The sequence below is a fragment of the Sesamum indicum genome, linkage group LG4 (genome assembly GCF_000512975.1).
Source record: "Sesamum indicum cultivar Zhongzhi No. 13 linkage group LG4, S_indicum_v1.0, whole genome shotgun sequence".
NCBI classification, from domain to species: domain Eukaryota; kingdom Viridiplantae; phylum Streptophyta; class Magnoliopsida; order Lamiales; family Pedaliaceae; genus Sesamum; species Sesamum indicum.
This window is the reverse complement of record NC_026148.1, coordinates 9,443,633-9,461,024: the sequence shown is the minus strand read 5'-3', so window position 1 is coordinate 9,461,024 and position 17,392 is coordinate 9,443,633. Positions and strand designations below refer to the sequence as shown.

Genomic DNA, 17,392 nt, shown 5'->3' with positions numbered 1-17,392 from the left:
AAAAAGTAAAGAAAAGGAAAAGAGAAAATAGAGAGAAATTATGAACACACTCGAGCCTTTCTCAAAAAGGGCGGGAAATTTGCTTCGCGCTTGGCGCCCCCCCTAAAAGCCCTAATCCCAGAAATTCTCAGATCCCCCAAGTTTCCAAACCAGTTCTACTTCCACCCATTTCACCACATTTCGTCTATCATTCTCCCCAAACTTGAGGTTTTTGTTAAAGCTACATGGACGGATTGTCCAGCATCTGCGCTGGCCTCGGAACATTAGAAGAAGACGACAATGGGAAGCGAATTGGTTATGCCAAGGGAGAGTACTGTTCAGGTAAGGCTATCTTTTGTTTTTCGGTTTTATGTTAAGAAAACTTTGTTGCTTATTTAGATGACTGTGATACTACTTTTAAAATTTATTTGCCAGATAACCTGAAGGATTTATTAAGGTTTCTAAGGCGTGATGATCCGGAGAAACGAGATGTGTTCAAGCAAGTTTGTAAATGGAACATAGTGGGAAAAGATCTGATACCTATTATTGAGTATTGTCAAGAAGATCGAAATTTAGTGCTAAATTCAGGTAGGTTTTACCTAGAATTATGGATATGTAATATTTTTGACATACTCAATAAGATCCTTTTTGTTTTATGTTTTGAGTTTTTGTGTTTTTGCAGTGAAGGTGTTGGTGTTTCTTACTATGCCTGTTGAGCCCACGTCTATTGATATAGCCCAGCAGATTGAGTATCTATGGGGATTGAAGTCTGCCATTACGTTCAGTGATATTGTTCCAGTGATAGTGTCTCTTCTGGAAAGTCCACTAGAAAATCTCGAAAAGTGAGTATGGATTTTCAATTATGGTTTTATGATTTTTATTTAATGGAAATTGGAATGGGATCTCTATCTCAAATCTTATATGTGAGTTTCCTAAAGACAAGAAGTGGACGAGACGAGGGTGAAGTACGAGGATTACTTGGTCCACAAACCTAAATTATTAAATACTAGCAGTTTACTTTTCAAGATGTTCACACAAGTTTAATTCCATGTCTTCCAGTTCAAACTTTATCTATAACTCTGATTCCAACCTGATGAATTTACTCCATGAACCATGATACCAGTGAATCCTTTACAGAAGAAGATTGGAAATTGGTTCAGCTGGTCCTTACTTTGTTCCGCAACCTTCTTGCTATTCAAGATATATCAACTCAGCAGAAAGCTGGAGGATCGGCCACTCAATTCCTAGCCCTGCGGGACAGGTTTCTAGAACTATTATTCCAGGAGAATGTGACGGACCTGATATTAGTATTGTCTCAGCACACTGGTGGTTCTCATGGCTACCTACGTCAAGATAACTTGCTTTTACTGGAAGTTTTCTATTACATATTTAAGGGTCAAGAGCCGGAGTTGATTGCTAAGGCATATTTAAAGGGCTCAAAGGTGGAAGATGACCCTGAAGAAACAGTTTCTACTCTTCAATCTATTATGACAGAGGAGCAAGAGAAAAGAAAGCTGACCAGATTTCATAAACTCAGTTGCTATTCACAGTTTAGTGGAACATTTACCCGGGTCTCCTTGGTATGCCTTATCAGATTTTTGGAGTGTCGTCCTAGTAATTCATTTTTGGATTAAGTAATTATTACTTTTTATATCTACAACAGGATGGTTCTAAAGCACTTCTTAAAGGAAACCCTTCTGCGTCTGCTGACGCTTTGCTAAAGGCTCACAAGAATTACCGAGGTCCGTCGAAAAGAGAAATGTGGGACCATGGAGAACTGCCATCTATAAAAAATCAAATCCTGCAATTACTTGATGATTTTATAAGCCAGTTTCTGATGGGGGGATACAATGGTATTACTGCATTCATCTACTGAAATGAATATTTTTTTTGAGCTTTTGCATCCTTTTAACATTTTTTTGGTACATAATCAGTTAATTTTCGTGTCCATCAGTTTTGATGCTGTCAATCCGGGAGGATATTGAAAAAGAAAACCAGGAAATTCAGAGTAGCGATGTGGTCATGTTCTTTCAAGTTGCTCAATTTGTCACCTCATTTCAATATCACAAGTGTTTAGCTTCAAAGGTAAGATGCAATTAGTGGAACTGAAACATTTAATCATGCTACGGCCTACGAGTTGCATTTAATTAGTACAGTCTGAAAGAAAGTTTAGTTGTGAACTCTTTCTAATAGGACATCAAATTAGCATTAGCATGTTTGGTACCTATCAAAAGAAAAAAGGAAAACATATTCTTTTGTACTCAAGAATGAGTGGCTTTTCTTTCCTTATTCTCCATTCAGATAGGATAAGCATGAATCACCAGGGAAAATATCCTAAGCCATGTCCAACTCCAAAGGCAAGCAGCCGGTTAGAAGCAATCAGTATTGCTACTTGCATATGCAGGCATGTTCTTTTGATTGCATTGTAAGTCAAATCTTGATTTAGTGATGATGGTAAACATCAAAGCTGTTGAAATAGTTAATCCTAATATCTTATAACACTGAAATAGCCTATTTGTTGAGGGGGACTATTATTCCAAAGCAACTTAACTATACAGTAGAATTTTTCAGTAATGGAAACTGAAGTTTCTGAGTCTGCATGATTGCTCTTACAATGAAGAGTGAGGATGGAATTTAATTGGAAGACAAAAGTCTTAGGCTTTCAAAATTTAGTGTTAATTAAGGAGAATGATTAATTCTTTTGAATGAACCTTGGGTATTAGATGTGTTGTGCTGCAGTGTTGTGGTGTCTGTCAGGATATGACTGATTGTACTTGTTAGTAGTTGAATTAAGTGTTGTTGCATGAATACATCAGTAGAAGTTCGAGATTTAGGTAAGAAGCTAGAGGAAATTCTTTCAAGTACAGCTTATACTCATTAACAGGAGTTGCATCAAACCAGGTAACCTAGAAAGATATCACAGTTGTGTTGATTTTAACTGGAGAAACTTGTTGGAGAATACATCATTTACCTGCTCTGGCTCTATAAGACATTCTGGCACGCAAGAGTCATTATATAAGCTCTAGCTAGCCGATCATTTCAGGACCCAAATTCTGTACACTTGATAAGTAAATTTGTTGGTCCTATTATTTTTCACATCTGAGGATGTGATGGTTGGTAGAAGAGATTCAATGAAACAGTATAATATTCCCAGGTCCCTGAAATCTTGTACTTGATGAATCTCTTGTTTCATAGAATCATCATTTGTAATTTTCTGGTTGCTATCTCAAGTATTAAAGCTGATTTTCTGCCCTTTTTCATTGGCAGCCTAGTAATCATGTTGAAAACAGAGCATCAGCGACTTGTCATGATGACAACACTTTGTTTACTGGTAGTATATGCGGACCAATTGCTGAAACTCTGAACGAGTCGATGTTTCTAATGGTCATTTCGAAATGGCGTTATGCATTTGAAGGTTTAAAACAAACAAACGACTATAAGTTTCTTTCAGCAGCAGGATCCCTGGTGAAAATTATGGTAGACATTCTTCCCATTCAATTTTATGATATTTATTTGCATACAGATGGATGGCATTCTTTCTATTATAATTATCAGTTGCCATTTTTGTTCTTTTTTAAGAACTACTCTCTCAATATCCATTTTCTTTATAATCATTGCTTGGAAAAAATGTGTATCTTTGGCGTAATAAATTATTCCACACATTTCTACTCCATGGGTTTTCAGATCATAATCACTGGCAAAGCATGCATTTAGTGCCATTTCTAACATATGGGTTGTTTCTTATGAAGATACGTATGCTGGATTTGGTGCTGAAGCAATGCCCCGAAGATTCTAAGGAACCTCAGACAGCTCGAGTCCTTCTATACAAGTTATTCTATGATCAAACTGAGGAAGGGATGACTCAGTTTCTCCTGAACCTGATTAGATCATTTGATACTCATAAACAGTCAAAAAGGTATCACTTTTAATACATTGCAATACTCTATTTTTAAAATTTTTGCTCTCAGTGGATTGTTCCTTTGTAAGATGGATGTATAATGCTCTTTACACCCTATACTCAAATTGGTGCTTATTTAGGAGTACTAAATCCCTTGAAGATTATTTCATGCATTCAGTAGAACCAAAGTCATAATTACATATGTTATTCAGATTAATGGTATCTTGATTTGCATCAAGACAGCAATCACTCCTCCCATTCCTTTGTCTGGACTTTTATATGAATCCTCATTGCAAGATCTTTATGTTTGTGCATTGTCCATGACATTCACCTTTCATGTTAATTGTCAAGCCATATACTATGTTTTTAGCTGCAGTGCTTGGTGCTAGTTTCTTCATACAAGCAACCAAGCATTTGTCTGTTGCCATGTCACATAGTTATTTACTCTGTTTGATCCTGAATGACTTGGTGTGCTTTTAAGTGCATCTATTTTCCCCTAATCCTAAGATTAACATTTACATTTTCAAAAGAGAAACTAATATCAAGGGCAAAATAAATGGTGCACATCTTGTTGAATTTTAGCTGGTACCAATTTAAAATGCTAGCTTCAATGCAGAATGAATATTTTTCAATTATAGCCGTTTCATGCATCTAGTTTTTAAAAGTTGATGGCGCTCATGTGCCTATACCTGCAGCCGTGAATATGCCACATTGGGTCTAACCTCAAATATTTAAATATAATGATGTTATAACAAGAGTATGGAGTTTAAGCCTCTAAAATGGAAAAAAAAAATCATTGAATCTCAGAAACAATCACTTACCTAAATGATGTACTGGGTAATCTAGACCATACTCATTGAGCATCTCCTCTGTTTTCAAGCTTATATGATGTCTTTAAATTTGTACATGTGCTTCTTCAATATTCCATGCACTTAAGAATGGTATTGTTGAGTTTGTGTACAACTGATAGTTTTCCAGTTTCTTCAAGTTGAAATGGAGCAGAAAGATGCATGAACAGTGTGACAGACTATGTATGCTAAAATTTACAATGAAAAGTGTCAATCTAGTGAGTCAATAGTAACAGGTTTTTAAAGTTTTTAGTATTATTGGGCTGAATTTACGGTCTGGGGCATTTTGTTTATGGACTTGTCTATTTAAGCAAGATTTGAACATCAATGTTTCAGGCATAGCCCTCTAGAAGGACCACTTAAATCTACAATACACATGTGGAGATAAAAATGTCACTAGTTCTACATACTTGATAAGCATTAATTTCTATTTCTGTTCTATTACTTTGTTAACCCTGTATTTATGATGTTTCAAGTGATCTTGCTAACTTGGTGGAAAGCATGCATGTGGTGCTACGACTATTGGAGAATCTTCAAGCACGTGGCACCTTACGGGTACAGTTGATTTACAATTAATTTTTCATTCAGTAGTTTCTGTGTACGATTTTTTTGATGGAGTTTCAACCTTTTGGTTTATCAAACTACATAGTGCCTACAAACTCATTGGACTTGAATTTCTAGCCCAGTTTCTTTATGAAAGCATCACTTGACTTGTTTTCATTTGTTTCCCCTACTACATTATCTGATTGACTTTCCTTCGGGGTTGAATTTTATTACAATCTTGCTCTCAAGTTTTCTCAAACCCCTTCAAGTGCTTTCTGGTGATGAGCTAGCACGCACAGAATAGTACTTCTTCTTTTAGCATACATAACAAAAGATACTTAAAAATAGCATTATTTAGCAGCAACTGAGCTTCCATACATGGAGTTAGAAGTTATAGTATTAAGTGGACTTGGAGATTTTTACCTGGGATAATTGCAGCTTAGTTTTCTCAAGCTAAGTGTTTCTTTTTGACACAGATTTGAGAATGCTGATAAAATAATTGTCCTAGCCATAAATTCACTTTATTGTGTTCTTATGATGTTAATGCAATGATAATGAATATGCTATATTTCTGGTCAAAAATTGTCATGGAATATAATTTTCACTAATGTTAAAAGTTGAGGTCTATTCAAGTAAACTTTTCTTGAAATGAAGGTTTCGAAAAAGTCAAGGAAGAAAAGGATGAATAAGAGCAAGAATGAAAATGTTTGTGAACCGAGTGTGGACAATGCTACCGTTCCGAATGAGGTTGGCAGCTCCATTTGTGAAGAATCAGCTGATATCAATCTTATTGAGAAGGAGACATTAAAAGTTCAGGATTTTGACGTAGAGGCAGATAGAAGTATGAGGGATTCCATTCAGGTTGATGAACCTGCTATAAAGCCTGCTAATCTAGCAAGCAATGAGTCAGAGACAGATGACATAAATGTTTTTCATCGTGGTGGTCTTTATCCTGAAACTGATAATTCTTCTGGTGATGAGCAGCTAGTATTGACAGATGAAGTTGACTTTAAGGTGTCTTCTTTGGTTTATGCTCTGGCTAACAACAGTGTTATTCAGAAACTATGTTGGCTGCTGAAGTTCTACAAGAGCAATTCTGTCATTACGAACCATTACATAGTAAGCATGCTTCGGCGAATTTGTGATGATTTGGAACTATCGCCAATGCTATACCAGGTATATAATCATTTTAGCTCATTAACATGACATTATAATTCTAGATAAAGAAAAGTATCTCATAGTAATGTCTTGAACAAGTACAGTTATCATACCTCACAATATTCTATGAGATCCTGGAGGAGCAGAAATCAAGACCATGCAAAGAATATGAGAATGTTGTTACCTTTCTGACAAGTTTGGTTCGGAGAATGTTGCGGAAAATGAAGAGTTATCCCCTTCTCTTTGTGGAAGTTCTATTTTGGAAGACACGAAAAGAATGCCATTATATAAATTGTGGATCCATGCTAAATGAGCTTAACAGTATGAAAAATAAAACTGGGCAAAGCAGAAGTGACACTAAAAGTGGAGGAAATGGTTTGTTTGAGGAGCAACAATGGGTACGAAGGAGTATAGCAGATGCCCTTGGTGATGATGATTTTGTAGCAGCTCGGCAGGACAGCCAAGGGTAAGTGATGATAACCTTAATGGTCGCTCTATTTTATGTTTCTTTGTAAATTTGTCTAAATAGAAACTACACATGACTTACTATAGCATTTTTTCTGTTGAATTAGAACTAATAGCTTATTTCAGCATTTTAGTTTTGAGCAGCTCAGGCATTATATACTACATTTGTTCCTGGATTCTGATTTACCTTTCTTCTATGAGATCTAATGCGTCTAATGACAGACATGGTTAATGAGATTAGGAAGTCAAAGAATCTTTACTTTTGGCCTGAGATTCTAATAAATGATGAACAGGGGATATGATCCTTTTGAAGGCAAATCTCAGAAGCTGGCACAAAGTCATGGGGAACAAAATGAGACCAGTACATCAAATCCAAACAAAGCCATTGATGGGAGTGAAATTTCTGATAGGCATGGTTTATTAGAAACTTTTTTTTTTAGTTCTTTGTGGTTCTAAGGTTTGTCCTCATTCTTCTGTTATTTCTTTGATTCAGGGAGGGGCGATCTGAAGAACCTGACAGAATATCAAAAAGAGGAAGCCGCCTCGTTCTCAGTGATGAAATGGAAGGCAGATTGAAGGATCTCTATGAAAAGTAAGCACAAAATTACATATCAACTATATTGCAAAATACCTTCTGAACCATTGGGAGTACTGGGGCTCTACAGCATTTTGTCTTGATCTTCATCCTCCATATAGATGATTCCGGTGCTTTATACCCTGCTTTTATTACTCAATCTGGAATGTGATTCTTCTAGAATACTCATGGTTTTGTTTATTATACCCCAGGTTATTGAGATTTTCACGTTCTTATAAATGCTTTCAAATTGCAAATTGCCAAACTGAAACAATTTTACTCCCATCTATGGCATGCTAGGTACAAGGATAATCCAGATTGTTGTCAGCTCATTGCTGGAGAGCTTGATCCAAATGGGGATATTTCGAAAATGCGAGTTGCCAAGACACTTAAACAGCTTGGATTTAAAATGCCAGCTAGGGAAAAGATGCAGAGGTCTGATGCCTCCATTCAACTTGGAACCAATAAAAGGGATCTTACAAGGGGTAGCATTACTGCAGAGGAAAGTTCACCCTTGAGAAAACCTACGTAAGTTGGTTGAAGCATTTTGAATGCTACTGTGTATTGTCAGCTTGCTGCAGGGCCTGTTTTCAGGATAATTGCTCTAGATTTATAAACTTTTCGTTTGTGGTTTCCTTTTTCTGCAAGTTGATGGATAGTCCTTCCTCTTCCTTCTTAGGCATTCTAGAAAAAGAGTACACGCATTTAGCGTGGACGAGGAGCAGAAGATTAAAGATTTGTTTGAGCAGTAAGTGCTTCCCAGCTATGGCTATCCTAATATTACTTGACTGCATTTTCGCATAACTCTGTAGAATCTGAAGAAGTATGCAATGTCCTAAAGGTTTAAAGATCAAAAGAGGTGCAGTTACATGATTGCTAATGCGCTCGATGGCAGTGGCAGAATTTCTGCAGCTCGGGTTTCTCGCAAACTCAAGCAACTTGGCCTTGTTGGGCCAAGAAAGAAGAGGTCTCATGCTAACAAGCATTTGAAGGACGAGGATTTTAGTGACATTTCTTCAGAAGCTGCAGGCAAATCCGACGATGAAACATTGTTCTCTAGGAGAAACAGGTGACAACAAATTACTGCAATCCTTTGGATGTGTGCATATATGTCGGTGAAGTTGTTCTTATGTGTTCCCCTATATCTCAAGCCCTGAGTGACTTGTTTTGGATGGGTGCCTCAAATCTGTTCTTCATAATGTTACTCTGGCCTCCTAGTTTTTGCAGTTCCTACCTACTTTTAACATGCTTTTTGGTTTAAGGATGATCCTCGTCAAAATCTAAATCAGCTAGAATGAAACATTTGTGTCTGGAATTAGTTTACATTTTCCGTTTAGCAAGTCTTTCTGCACCTTGATAGATATAATGCCATTCTCAAACATCCAGTTTCTTTGATAATATTGTTGACACCAATTGTCATTTGAAACATCATCAGTTATCTGACCTTTTAATTCAAGCCCTCCTGGATTGTCACATTTTGTCTCAAATTGAATTTTCATATTAGTAGAGGCAAGTTAAAAGCTAATAAAAGAAAAAGAACTATTACTGTTTTCAGATGGTGGTTTACCGTTTTTTCCAAAGTTGGTTTGTACTTTTCTTTTCTAATTATCAAATAGTTAAATTCTGAGTTATGAAAGTAGCTTTTCACATTTTAAACCATCTTTGAAGCTATAAAATTTTTTAACTGTTTGCTAGTGTAGTTTCCTCAAAAAGTTATTAGCGGCAATGTAATTCCTCTAAGTTCTGCTATGCCTAGCACTTGTATTCTAGCAGCATTTTGTGTATAATATCCCAGTTTGTTGCTGACATGGTTCATTATCTATTTTCTTTTCCTAATAGAAAGTGGCATAAACTACGATACAACATATATGTGAACATTCAGGATCTCCTCTTATCTATGTCTTTTTAGGGGCAAACAAAAGCGAAATGAAGGTCATTATGATGAGGAGCACAGTATGAAGATTGCGCAGAAATTGCCCGAAGATGTGTCTGATGATGAGTTGCTCAGCTCTATGTTTGTGTACGTCTGTCTCTCTTCCTCTCTCCTCTTCAGTATGGATTCTGGAGTTCTTGCTCTAGTTCAGTAGTATCTGCATTAAGGAAACCTAAATAGGCCATATATGTCCCATACCATGTTTATTGTTTCTTACTAAATTCTCCGGTTTTTTACTCAGAAAAAGAAAGAAAAGGTCCTCGAGAAATGATGATGATGAACATATGAATGGTTCATTTGAGAAGAATTTAGTTGAAGCTAACTCCATAGACAGGGATACTCAAGTTCCAGAGAGGTAAGTAAACTGCCATTTATCTAATCAAAATTTTCCTTACGTTTGGTTCAATGATTATTTTGCTGCCAAGATTGAGCTTAACTATTCTTATATATCTTAGGTAAGTTACTTCTGTCAATAAACAGTTACTGGATTTGGGTGTTACACTAGATAGCTCACCCAGGAAATATGCAAGTTTTTTTCCATTTATTATAGCTCAGGGGGTGAGAGTGCCCTGATTTGCCAGAAATTCCCCTCATGTCAGATATGTTTGTCATTGTTATTTCCCAGAGGCGGCACAAATCTTATGCTGCATTCTCCTTTACCTTTTTATATTTCATTACTGCAGTGTTGCATGGATTAAGCTGGAACTAGTTCTAAATTTGATTCATGCTTTGTCAGATTCTTGTCCTACAATTACTAGTATGTTAATAGTACCAATATCTTCCAGGGATGCTTCTGGGCTAACCAATCAGATTGGAGCTGTAGAAGACACTGTAATAGTTGATCATCCTGGCGATGCAGAAACTGAAGCAATTGTAGTGGATAATCCAAATGAATCAGATGCCAAGTCTTTTGCGAAAGCTGATGACTCCTCCAAGCAGACGCTCTTTGATGATGAGCTTGATGATGAATTAGTTGATTTTGATAAAAACACGGATTCTGTTACGACACAGGAAAATAGTGCATCAAGAAGGCGGCTGAGGATGGTAATAGATTATGAGGACGATGACGAATAAGGTTGTTCGGTTGCATGTCTCTTGTAAATGCTGCATGAATGTAATGTTTATGAAACAATTTTTATTTTTATCTTCTAAAATTATGTCTCTATTATGCGAATTACAAAAAGAAAAGGAGTGGATTATCATGCCGGTCTTGCTCGACTCTTTCCATTACAAAAAGAACAGGTGCTAAAATTATTCAATTCCGTACACAGAATTATCTTTTATGTAGACTGCGGAGCTGCTCGTTGAATGATGTTATTATACACTTCAACTTAAAGAGGATTCACTGCAACATATGATCTTGCTCTCAACTTTTTTCTATTCATACTGTCGCCAGAGTCTATTAAAGAGTCTTAAATGCAACTAAAACCTTCAGAATCATACAGAGATGAGCGATTTGGATGAATAAGAAGTCAATGTTTTTCGAGCAGTTACTCTGGAGAAGTCGTTCACGGAGTCTGTTCCCAAGTAATCCATAAAACCACACAGGGTAAGCATATAATAACGGGTTTTCAACCTAAAAGAAATAAATAGTTAGACTAACAAATATTAACAGTGCAACGCATACTAGTTCAACGAAATAAACATGCCATAACAGTACAACATAGAGCAAGATCTATTTTACATTGAGAAAAAAATTTATTTGTATATACCTGACTGGAATACCGGCCCATTAGACCCAACAAGTACGTGGGCGGTCCATCTTCGCACGAGGCTCTCGTGTGTCTGTCCCATTGGTGACTTCATACACCTATGTTAGGGCCCACTCCTCGTTGACCCACGCACGGTAACTCCTGTATTCCAAGTGGTAGGCAAAAGTAAAACTAGTCCAATTCTGAATTACCCCACCATCCAAAACGACACCGCTTAACCACCCTTACCAAGAAAAATAAAAGCGAAAACCCCATTCTCTCCCCAAAACTAAAACCCCTCTAAACCGTTGCAAGAGTCGAACGAAGCTTGCTGAGAGTTGGAAGCCTCCCTTCTATTTGCGATACAAACAAGAAGAGGCCTTCCGCCTTCACAACCTCCAAATTTATCGGCGATTTCCACAAACTATCACTCATTTTATTATACTCTCAGCTCTTCTCTTCTGCGTCTCGCCTTCTTTCTCTCTCTCTCTCTCTCTCTCTTAATCTCCGACGGTTTACCTTTGTCTCTCTGAGAGGTTTTTGTGGCGATGGCTCAAGTGGTGGCTACTCGGTTGATTCACGGTGCATTTGTTGCGAATCCTGGGTCTGGATCTCTGCAGAGCCGAGCCGAGAGACTGCGGCCGACTTCTGGCTTCGAGGCTAAGGTTTTTGCACAAACCGAGAAGAGAAGCAGCCGCGGAGCTGTGCACGTCAGCGCGCCGATCACGGCGAGGAGATCTAGCGGTGTTGAGCCGCATGTGATTCCAGTTTCTCCTGAAGACGTGCCAAAGGTTCTGAGTCTTTCTTTTTTGTTCCTTTCTTTGCCAGGGGGTGGCTGGGGGGTCTGAGTTTAAGCATGGTGGTAAGCTTATGTTGCAGATGCTTGGTTCCAGCTTTATTAATGTTTTTTGTTTGGCGAAGTGATTCTCCATTCGTGTTGGAGATTTAGCTTCTTATGCATGTTCGAGGCTTTATGGACTATATTCAGTTCTGCAGTCTTAATATCATTTGAGGTTGCACGAATAAAAAGAAACGATCGCAGCTTAATTTAGCTGACTTAGCCTGGGTAGCTAACTTTTAGTTATTTATTTATGTGTCCTTTTTCGTTTTTCTTGAGTTACCCTATTTTCGTGTCATTGAATTTGGCTTCAGAGTTCGAGTCTGTGAAAATGTACTATGTAAAATTAAACTTTAAGAGTGTCATTGACAATATTTACTTGGGCATAACTCACACTGTTGAGGTGATTTGAACGTCTGTTTGGTGGCTAAACCATCATTGTGCAGATATGGATTAGTTATGTAATCTTTACCAAAAAGCATCAGCATTGCTTTTCTCTTGACCAGGCAGAAGAACAAAATCAATATTTACAGGGGATTCCACAAATTGGCGAGACATCAGTGGGTATATGGTCTAAGCCTACGGTGAGGCGCAAGACAAATATTGTTTGCACAATTGGCCCCTCAACCAACACCAGGGAAATGATATGGAAGCTGGCAGAGGCTGGAATGAATGTTGCTCGTCTTAATATGTCCCATGGAGACCATGCATCTCACCAAAAAGTAATTGACTTGGTTAAGGAATATAATGCCCAAGCAAAAGACAATGTTATTGCCATCATGCTTGACACTAAGGCAAGTCTTCTTTTGGGATGTGAACCATACATTGGTATCCACTCTTCATACTAGAAGAGCTGTATGTGAAATGTACGATACGGAATTTCAAATATCACGGCTAAGTAAATATTCATGTGATGTTTTGAGTGTCTAATGTATTTGTTTTCTAATGCCTGATGAATTTTGTTGACAGGGTCCTGAGGTTCGGAGTGGCGATTTACCTCAACCCATTACATTGACAACTGGCCAGGAATTTACTTTCACAATCCGAAGAGGAGTTGGCACAGCAGACTGTGTCAGTGTCAACTATGATGATTTTGTTAATGATGTAGAAGTTGGAGACATGCTACTTGTTGATGGTATAACCTATGAATCCTTTAATTGTGCTTTTCATCAACTGCAGACTATCTAGGAATAGAACATTTGAATCATCCATCTTGATGGAAAGTGGAGTATTGTTCACTCATTTTTTATTATGTTGTCCAAATTTTTTTTAGTGTGAAAATTTTGCATTCAGAAATCAAACATTTTGAATTTCTTCCTATGTGAAATATCTGTTTATCTGCTCACCAGCTCATACAATTTCTGGCCATTAAAAAGATCTTGACGTATGTGACATGTGGGCATGTGTACGCCTTTTAGATACTATGTTCAAGAGGAAATTATGATTCTGCTTTTATTCTTACTTTGTTAGTGACTATCGGTTTGCAGGTGGTATGATGTCATTAATGGTAAAATCAAAGACGGAAGATTCTGTGAAATGTGAAGTTGTTGATGGTGGAGAGCTTAAATCCCGACGACATCTTAATGTTCGTGGAAAAAGCGCAACACTGCCATCCATAACTGGTTAGATCAACAATGATACTTCTTACATTAGGATGATTTATTTCATGCTCAATAACAATGTTGTAAATGCATACTTGCCAATGTTGCTTCAACTGATGGGTATTATTTTATGTCCTCTTTCTTGCTTTGGGTGACAAATGGGATGATCCTTTCATGGTGACTTATAACAGAAAAGGACTGGGATGACATAAAATTTGGAGTGGACAACAAAGTTGACTTCTATGCTGTTTCCTTTGTCAAGGATGCAGCTGTAGTCCATGAACTGAAGAATTATCTGAAAGGTATATTTCAAGTACTAGGTCATTAATCACAATACATCTTGGAAGGCGTAATTGTATTTTGATGTATAACTGCTGCGTCTTTAGTTTCAACTATCTTAATGTTTTTCCCTGCAGATGCTGGTGCAGACATTCATGTCATTGTAAAAATTGAAAGTGCAGATTCCATACCAAATCTGCATTCAATTATAACTGCATCTGATGGGGTAAGAATATGAATATTTATTCCCCTGAAACCAGATGAAACTGCTCGAACAGCAAGATGTTCGGCTATGATTTAACAGCTGCTTGTCTCTTTCTTGATTCAGTACTCCCTTTTATCCTTCTACCTTGATGAATCATGCATATCAAATTAATTCCGCAAGCGAATATCTAAATGCCTTTTCTTTCTCAGGCTATGGTTGCGAGAGGGGATCTTGGTGCAGAGTTGCCAATTGAAGAGGTTCCTTTATTGCAGGTAGTATACTGATATGTTGTTAAGGAAACATATACATCTTTCCCCTGCCTTTATCTAGTCTAGAGCCTGTGGAACATGGGTAGCTGGATTTTCTAATGCTGGTTACATTATCTAGGCCATAAATTGATTTACAAACGCAATTTATCACAAATGCAGGAAGAAATTATTAGGATATGTCGTAGTATGGGGAAGGCAGTCATAGTTGCAACAAATATGCTCGAAAGCATGATTGTGCATCCTACTCCTACCCGAGCAGAGGTATCAGATATTGCTATTGCTGTTAGAGAAGGGGCAGATGCTGTTATGCTTTCTGGAGAAACTGCTCATGGGAAGTAAGTAACCATTTCTTTGGTATAATAATAGGGCAATTTTTTCACATACTTTTTTATGCATTTGTAAGGCTTCACCAAATAATTGAATTGATTTAGTTTCACTTCCGTGTTAGGTTCCCACTGAAAGCAGTCAGGGTCATGCACACAGTCTCTCTGCGGACTGAAGCTACAATGGTTGGTGTACAAACTCCAGCAAATTTGGGCCAAGCCTTCAAGGTCAGCCTATGTTTACTGCATACATGCTCCGTCACGCAAGTACATGCATGTACAGTCACTTACATTTTTATTGACCTATCATTTCTGTTCTCTGCAGAATCATATGAGCGAAATGTTTGCCTTCCATGCAACAATGATGTCTAACACCCTTGGAACTTCTATTGTTGTCTTCACTAGAACTGGCTTCATGGCTATTCTACTGAGCCATTTTCGACCATCTGGCACAATTTTTGCTTTCACAAATGAGTGAGTCATGTGAATTTACATACACAAACTGCTTTTTCAAAAAGCCAATGTGTAAGCAAAAGAGGTGAATCTCATGCAATTTAAATGCATGTCGGTGTCTTATCTAATAATCAAGTAGATCAGCAGGTCCTCCTTAACATGATTACTTTTGTGTAATAAAATGATTTTTCCGGCATTTCGAATACTTAGCCTTTTGGCAATTCTGCAGTTCTATTTGATTGATATATTTTATATAACTGTTCACAGGAAGAGAGTACAGCAGAGATTGGCCTTGTACCAAGGTGTTTGTCCCATACACATGGAGTTCTCTGCTGATGCTGAGGAAACATTTGCCAACGCTTTGGCTTTGTTACAGGTGAATACTCTTCTCTGCAATTATTTAAAAAAAAAGAAAATTACTCTTCTCTGCTGATGTTACAGGTGAATACTCTTCCTGAACTCTTCTCTGCTGAGTTTTGACTGTCAGGTATTTTAGACCAGTTTAACAGAGGCAATCATAAAATAGTAACAAAGAATTGATGGTAGATGAAGTTGTATTTCACAACCGGCCTTTAGCAAGAAACTATTTTCCAGATTGCAGTAAAGAATATATTAATTAGGGTAAATAGATTTTACCCCCTCAACTCTTCTCCAAGTCGCATTCACCTCCCTAAATTAATATACGTTAACATTAGCCCCCTTGATTTAACAAAAATACCCCTTTGCATGCCATATATATTTATATGTTCCTACTATATTTTAAATATTTTGCACATTAATTTACTATAAGATTATGTTTTACTTAGAAAAAAAGATATTCTTAATTAAAATGTGGAAAGAGTAATTAATAACTTGAGCATTATTGATCAAATTAAAGTAATATGTTAGTATGATATATACAAAACAAATACTAATCATTCAGAATTTGTTTTATTCATTTGATCTGAAGAAGTTATTAATTAACTAATCAAATATTCAAATGAGACTTGGCTATTCTTGACAAATGGATAAATATATTTAATTAACTTAAATAAAAGAAAAATTAAAAATTGAAGAAATGTTACACATTTTCGAAAAAATATGAATAAATACAGTTTTGATCTAATTTTCGTAAAAGATATATATTTGAAAATGAGATGTAATTATTCATCTGTGTCTATAAATCGTTAGATTGAGTAATTGATAATTTAAGTTTTTAAAAATTAATAATATCTTTTTACATTCGATGTTTTATTTTATTTATTTTACTCATATATTAATTAATCCTTAGTCTTTGAAGTTTAAATTACTTAACTGATAATTACTTTTTTTTTATTAAAATTAAAATATATTTGATTTATTTGAGGAATACTTTATGTTGAATTTAAGATGAAAGTTTTAGAAAGTATTTGTGCTTTAAAAAAAAAACCTATATATATATGTATACTAGGGCAATTTTGTCCAAACATGTAGTCAAGGGGGTTAAGGGGTATAATTATTAGTTTAGAAAGGTAAACAGCACATGTAATATAGTTGACGAGGGTAAAGTGTATTTAACCCTAATGATGATAAATAATGGTTGATATGTTGTTCTATAAGTTCATTTCAATTTGATGCAAAAGAAGGACCCAAATAACCGTATTTTGGTCTGACAGCACTATCCCTGAATTTTTTTTTTCAATCATGTGTTGTATGATTGGCATCTGTTTCTGTATGCATCTTCATTGCAGTCTGCTTACTTTAATATGTCTATTTTCTTATGATAACCTCTTGCCAAAATGTAGAAGCAAGGAATGGTGAAAGAAGGCGAGCAGGTTGCACTTGTTCAAAGTGGTAGACAACCTATTTGGCGGTTCCAGTCCACCCATAATATTCAGGTGAGGAAAGTATAGATGGGAAAGGAAATTAGAATCTATACCATGGCATTACGTTGACAGTCGATGCATAGATTGGAAAAAGAGTGTGGTGATGCCCTCGCTTGATTGATGCGTCTTGGATGCTTCAGCTTTTCACTTGGGGGCATGTGCTGTGGTGCCGTAACCATAAGTTATTTACTTTAGCTGAGTTCATTTCTTTTATATTTTGTACTTCTCCCCCATCCTTTTGAACTTCTACTAAATGGCACTGGGGTTCCTTGAACTTGTTACGGATTTGTCTGGTTGAGTGAAAGTAATGTGAGAGGTAGAAAGGTTGCTCAGTTTGTCGCCTGTCTGCTTCCTTAGCACTGTAACTTCTATTTTTAATCGTAAATGTAAAACTTAGTTTATGGAATCTTTGTTCACTTAAAAAGATGCCCTCGTCCCGTTTATCTTTGTGTTAACACGGCTTTCGGTTTGGATTTAGACATTGGCAACTT

The 17,392-nt window shown here is 36.7% G+C and overlaps 2 protein-coding genes across 2 annotated transcripts; both read left to right on the top strand.

Moving 5' to 3' along the window:
* Nucleotides 1-10,740, top strand: LOC105160406 (protein timeless homolog). The gene is made up of 19 exons (XM_011077768.2): nucleotides 1-321; nucleotides 415-567; nucleotides 662-821; nucleotides 1,103-1,559; nucleotides 1,643-1,832; nucleotides 1,934-2,064; nucleotides 3,247-3,456; nucleotides 3,729-3,895; nucleotides 5,202-5,280; nucleotides 5,923-6,444; nucleotides 6,531-6,892; nucleotides 7,185-7,301; nucleotides 7,385-7,483; nucleotides 7,766-7,993; nucleotides 8,145-8,213; nucleotides 8,307-8,534; nucleotides 9,375-9,485; nucleotides 9,640-9,753; nucleotides 10,184-10,740. Exons 1-19 carry the CDS (start codon nucleotides 225-227, stop codon nucleotides 10,470-10,472), a joined length of 3,783 nt encoding a protein of 1,260 aa, XP_011076070.1. The 5' UTR covers nucleotides 1-224; the 3' UTR covers nucleotides 10,473-10,740.
* Nucleotides 11,638-17,336, top strand: LOC105160405 (plastidial pyruvate kinase 2-like). Its single transcript, XM_011077767.2, has 12 exons — nucleotides 11,638-11,880; nucleotides 12,434-12,721; nucleotides 12,897-13,062; nucleotides 13,415-13,549; nucleotides 13,720-13,830; nucleotides 13,945-14,033; nucleotides 14,222-14,284; nucleotides 14,441-14,616; nucleotides 14,730-14,832; nucleotides 14,930-15,078; nucleotides 15,325-15,433; nucleotides 16,821-17,336. The coding sequence occupies exons 1-12, from the start codon at nucleotides 11,638-11,640 to the stop codon at nucleotides 16,926-16,928; spliced, it is 1,740 nt and encodes a 579-aa protein (XP_011076069.1). The 3' UTR covers nucleotides 16,929-17,336.